The 4,805-nt window shown below is 38.5% G+C and overlaps 1 protein-coding gene across 1 annotated transcript in view; it reads left to right on the top strand.

Annotated features, from left to right (window-relative positions):
- The window catches only part of SCAI (suppressor of cancer cell invasion), a 65,066-nt gene that overhangs the window by 19,949 nt on the left and 40,312 nt on the right, over positions 1–4,805 (top strand). The window contains exons 2-4 of the mRNA XM_007450255.1: positions 1,938–2,033; positions 2,605–2,691; positions 3,889–3,987. Of these exons, the coding sequence (XP_007450317.1) occupies positions 1,938–2,033; positions 2,605–2,691; positions 3,889–3,987 (282 nt within the window). The remainder of the gene's footprint in view (positions 1–1,937; positions 2,034–2,604; positions 2,692–3,888; positions 3,988–4,805) is intronic.

The raw sequence follows: 4,805 nt of genomic DNA, 5'->3' as shown, positions 1-4,805 counted from the left end.
ACCCGACCCTGTGTCCCCTGCATCGGCAGGCGGACTCTCAACCACTGCGCCACCAGGGAAGCCCTGTTTGTTAATTTTTAAAGAAATTGAAAAAGAAAGAAAAGCATAAGGTCTCTGTGACAGATTGTTTGTAAAAGTCATTCCCTTCCCCATATGCATGCCCATGAGTCATCCCCCTCTCACACTGATGCTGGGCTTGGCCATGAGATTTGTTTTGCCTAATGGGACAGTGCAAACATGATGGAAAGACTTAAAAAGAAAAATGCATATCTGAGCTGCCCTCCCTTTTGCTGCTGGTGGGGTCCTTGCAACCACCTCATGTAAATGGACCCAAGCTAGCCTGTTAGATGATGAGAAACATGTGACCCAGCACCGTAGCTGCCAGCCAGGCTAAACATTCAAGGGAGGCCATCCACTACTAGCTGTCCACAGTTGCATGAGTGAGATAAGAAGTGTACCATGATGTAATCAATGAATATTTATTATTCCTTTATAACACAAATGGCTTTTGAGAGTACAACGCTCTCAAGATTTCATTGACTCTGTCTGTTTGATTCAGGTTAGCTTCCACGTACCAACAGCCATGCCCACAATATTTCGAGACACTCCCCTCTCTCTCTTCTAGACTCTTTTACAGGTAACCTTGAGCTTATCAGCCTTCTACAAGACAGCCAAATCCTTAGATTCTTTCCCCAGATCTATTTTGTTCCCCTGAAAGAATGTACTTGGCGCCACTTTCATAAATTTCTTCGCAGGCTTTAATGAAGAGGGTTTGCCCTGGGGATGAGACTGACTAGGTGCTGCTTATAGCTAGCATTTTTCAACTGGGTCTTTTACATTTATGCATTAGAAATTGTTGTATTTTTCAATCTTGAAAGTTCTGGAATTTGTGGATTTCCTCTTTTCCTTTTCAGCCCTGCTCTCAGCTAGTTCTTTTTTGAGTTCATCTCTTTCCCATATTTTGTTACGTGTGCCTAATAGCATACTGTTTCCTGGCTTATTTGTATAAATCCACAAGTTCATTAGTCACATTATCTACTTTCCAAGTTATTGCAGGCAAATGCAGTTTTGCCACTGTATTATATGACAGCCTTCAGTAACAGTTAGTTGACACTCAGTCTCAATGCCAGTGTCACATAATGTATTTCTTAGGACAATAACCTGCTCCTGGTACCGGTTTCTCTACTGGCTTTTCCTGTAATAACTTTACTGGCTGCTGTAATAACTCCAAAATTTTAGTACCTTACTATAGTAGAGATTTATTTCTGGCTCCCATGTTAGCTACAAGTTGTCTGCAGTTCTGAGGCTCCATTAAATGTGCCTTCTGTGTTCCAGGCTGAGGAGCAGCCCTATCTTGGTCTTAGGTCAGAGGGAAAAGTAAAAATGCTGAACCATGTAATACCTCTTAAATCTTCTTTTCAGACATGTGGTAGATAACTTATATTTCATTGGCCAAAGCAAGTTAAATGGCCAGGCCCAAGGACAAGGATATATAGTTTCACTTATAGGGAGGGGGTAGAATAGTTGAGAACAACAATACCACCTGCACATCCACTTCTAGCTTTATTCCCTAAAGCAATGTTTTTCCAAGTGCTGAGTTCTTAGCTGAAGACAAACATGTGGAAGTTATCAGTATATAAGTGAGTATGAATAAGAGCACCCAGAAAGAAGGGAGATAGTGCTAGAAACCTCATGGGAGAGGCATCTACAGAGGAGCCTACAAATGAGCTGTCAGAGGTAGGAGAGAAGAACAGGAAAGAATGTGTACTGGACCCCCGTAATAGAACTCTTTCTGCTCTAAAAAATGTAACTTTTTTTTTTTTAAGGAAAGCCTGAATGCAAGTGCTTTAAATCCGTCCAGTTTGTATCATCATAAGACTCAATTTCCAAGTAGCATACGAGTTTTAAAATTAATATATGTTTACTTGTCCTTACAGAGATTTGCCACAATATGGGCAGAAGCAGTGGCAGTCTTATTTTGGAAGAACTTTTGATGTTTACACCAAACTCTGGAAGTTCCAGCAGCAGCACCGGTAAAGGATTTTTACAGTTAAAGGAGAGTGAGGGTCCATTTTTTATTAGCAACAGTTTTGACTAATATATACCACCGCAGTGCTTTTTATCTCTTCGTGTATCTTAATATATTTCATCTTTGTGACCCAAATGAAAGCAAACTGATTTTTCCCTATTTACTTAAGGTTTTCAAATGTAAACACTATTTGATTTTTAAAGACAATATTATCTGAAATAGTGCAGATTAACTCTAACATGGATAGGCAGATTCATGGTTTCATTCTAAAAATAGATGTTGGTTTTTGGGCAAAGCTATTTGGCAGGGGGGTGTTGCTTCTAATTTTCATGCATGTACCTCAAAGAAGTTTGTTTTTATATTTCAGCTTACTTTAAATAGACATTTTATAAATGCTTTTTGAATTTAATTGAATGATTATGTGAAATCTCATGAAAAATTCATGAATTTCAATTTATGTATTCAAAATTTCATGATGAATAGGGTGGTACTTTATCCTATTAAATTAACATATTTGGTTATTTTTGAAATTTATATTCTCTTATTTCTATTTTCTTATTTCCTATGTAAAACAGACAAGTCTTGGATAATCGGTATGGCTTGAAGCGGTGGCAAATAGGGGAAATTGCTTCTAAGATTGGGCAGCTATACTACCATTATTAGTAAGTGAATTGCAAATGGAAAACATAAAGCATTGTCCTGATTTGAACACAGCATGCAGAAGTATGCATCGATACATACCTGGTAGGAGGGAAAACTGAGGAATTACAAATGAAATCCTAAAAGTTCAGATCATATTGATTAAGACATAATGACCTTCCATAATCAAAGTGACATTATTTGCTTCAGAGGCTCACCTTCCACACAGTTCGTTTAGTCAGACTCATTTGTAAACTTAAAAGAGTATGATCTTGATTTTAGATAAAAGATCTATACTAAATGAATTTTATGGTTCTTAATGGCTTCACCTGAATCTTGATACCGTACAGAGACATACCATAACTGGTATGTTTGAAGGAGTGGTTTTCAGGAGGATACCTTAAAGCTCATCCTCATCTATGTCTAAAAGGTTACATGAAGTCAAGAAAGATGCTTTAAATTGTATCGTTAGAGCAATATCATCTATATAGTCCCACCCATGAGTCAAGGAAAGAAGAGAGCTCCTTTTAGGATCTAAATATCTCATAATCATTAAGTGATACCAGGTGTTTCATAAAAAGGCTTGGACCATTTGTAGTTTAATAGGCCAGAAAATTCCTTCCTTTCCCTGTGTTTTGGCATGCCACCCAGATTCCCGTCATTAAAATCACCTTCCCTGGTAGAATATTTTCTTAAGAAATCCCTTGTAACACTACAAATGTTATTGTATGTCAACTATACTCTGATTAAAAAAACAAACTAGAAATGTTAAACAGAAAATCCAACTCACCAGCATCCTATGAAGATTAATATGGATTAGTCCACTTCTGAGTTCTCTGAGAAAAAACTAAAGAAATGAGCCAAAGGACAAATTACTATATGAATTTGGGGAAGGTCATGAAAGACCTGGTCCCAGGTGGGAAGATTTAACTGAGTGGAAGGCTGTTTGGAGAGGCCCTTCGAAGAATGAGAATAATGTGTACTCTGGGTTGCCATCAAAAGAGGCTTGGGAGCGGCGGGGAGGTGTTTTTTTAAATTATCGTTACTATTCTTTTTATACATTTTAAGGGTGATATGATTATTGCTTTGCTGATTCAGATTTAGGTTAGTCATTCCCATCCCCTGGAGTAGAGGAAGAGAGGAATAATGGAACAAGTATTTATCATGGTGAAGAGTTTGAGATCCTGTCAAATGTAAAGAGTTTCTTTTTCTTCTCATAGCCTGCGCACATCTGAGACCAGCTATCTGAATGAGGCTTTCTCCTTCTATTCTGCAATCAGACAAAGATCATATTATTCTCAAGTCAATAAAGAGGACAGGTATGCACCTACCATTTTCAGAAAGAAGAAGATAAAGCACTCAGCATTTTTAGTCTGTGGAAATTATGCAGAAAATCACACATTTATTTATAACTTTAATTCATTTAATGGGATTTATTGAGTGCCTGCTATATACTAGACCTTCTTAAGCATACGGAAATGTGTTACCTAAAAACAATAAATAATACAGATGTTGTAACAGATGTCACAGTACCAGGGTAGAGACAGAGCACAAAGGAAGGGTGGATTATTTCTTTATGAGAGATTGGGGTCACACGAAGTTTCATAGAAAAGAAACAACTCCAGGGCTTCCCTGGTGGCACAGTGGTTGAGAGTCCACCTGCCGAAGCAGGGGACACGGGTTCGTGCCCCGGTCTGGGAAGATCCCACATGCCGCGGAGCGGCTGGGCCCGTGAGCCATGACCGTTGAGCCTGAGCATCCAGAGGCTATGCTCTGCAACGGGAGAGGCCACAGCAGTGAGAGGCCTGCGTACCGCAAAAAAAAAAAAAAAAAAACAAAACTCCAAAATGAGGCTTAGCTGATACCTTTGTTCTGTTTAGCTTGTGTCATCTTAGTTCGTATACATTCAAAACCCTGTTGACAACTGTCATATAGGACTAAAGAAAAGGCTGTAATGCTGTTTGAATTTTCTTTTATAAATCCAGTACCATTTTGCAGTTGTGTAGCTCCACTGTTACAGAAAAAAAAAATCATGTAGAAGTTATTCATCCCCAGTAGTAATCTGTTGAGCACTTATTATGTATCTTGCAGTGTGGTCATTTTCTCAGTCCCTTTCTTTTTCTCTTCTTCTTCTGGA

This window comes from Lipotes vexillifer, unplaced genomic scaffold (genome assembly GCF_000442215.2).
Source record: "Lipotes vexillifer unplaced genomic scaffold, Lipotes_vexillifer_v1.1 scaffold890, whole genome shotgun sequence".
Taxonomy (NCBI): Eukaryota; Metazoa; Chordata; class Mammalia; order Artiodactyla; family Lipotidae; genus Lipotes; species Lipotes vexillifer.
This window is presented reverse-complemented; position numbering and strand designations above follow the sequence as displayed.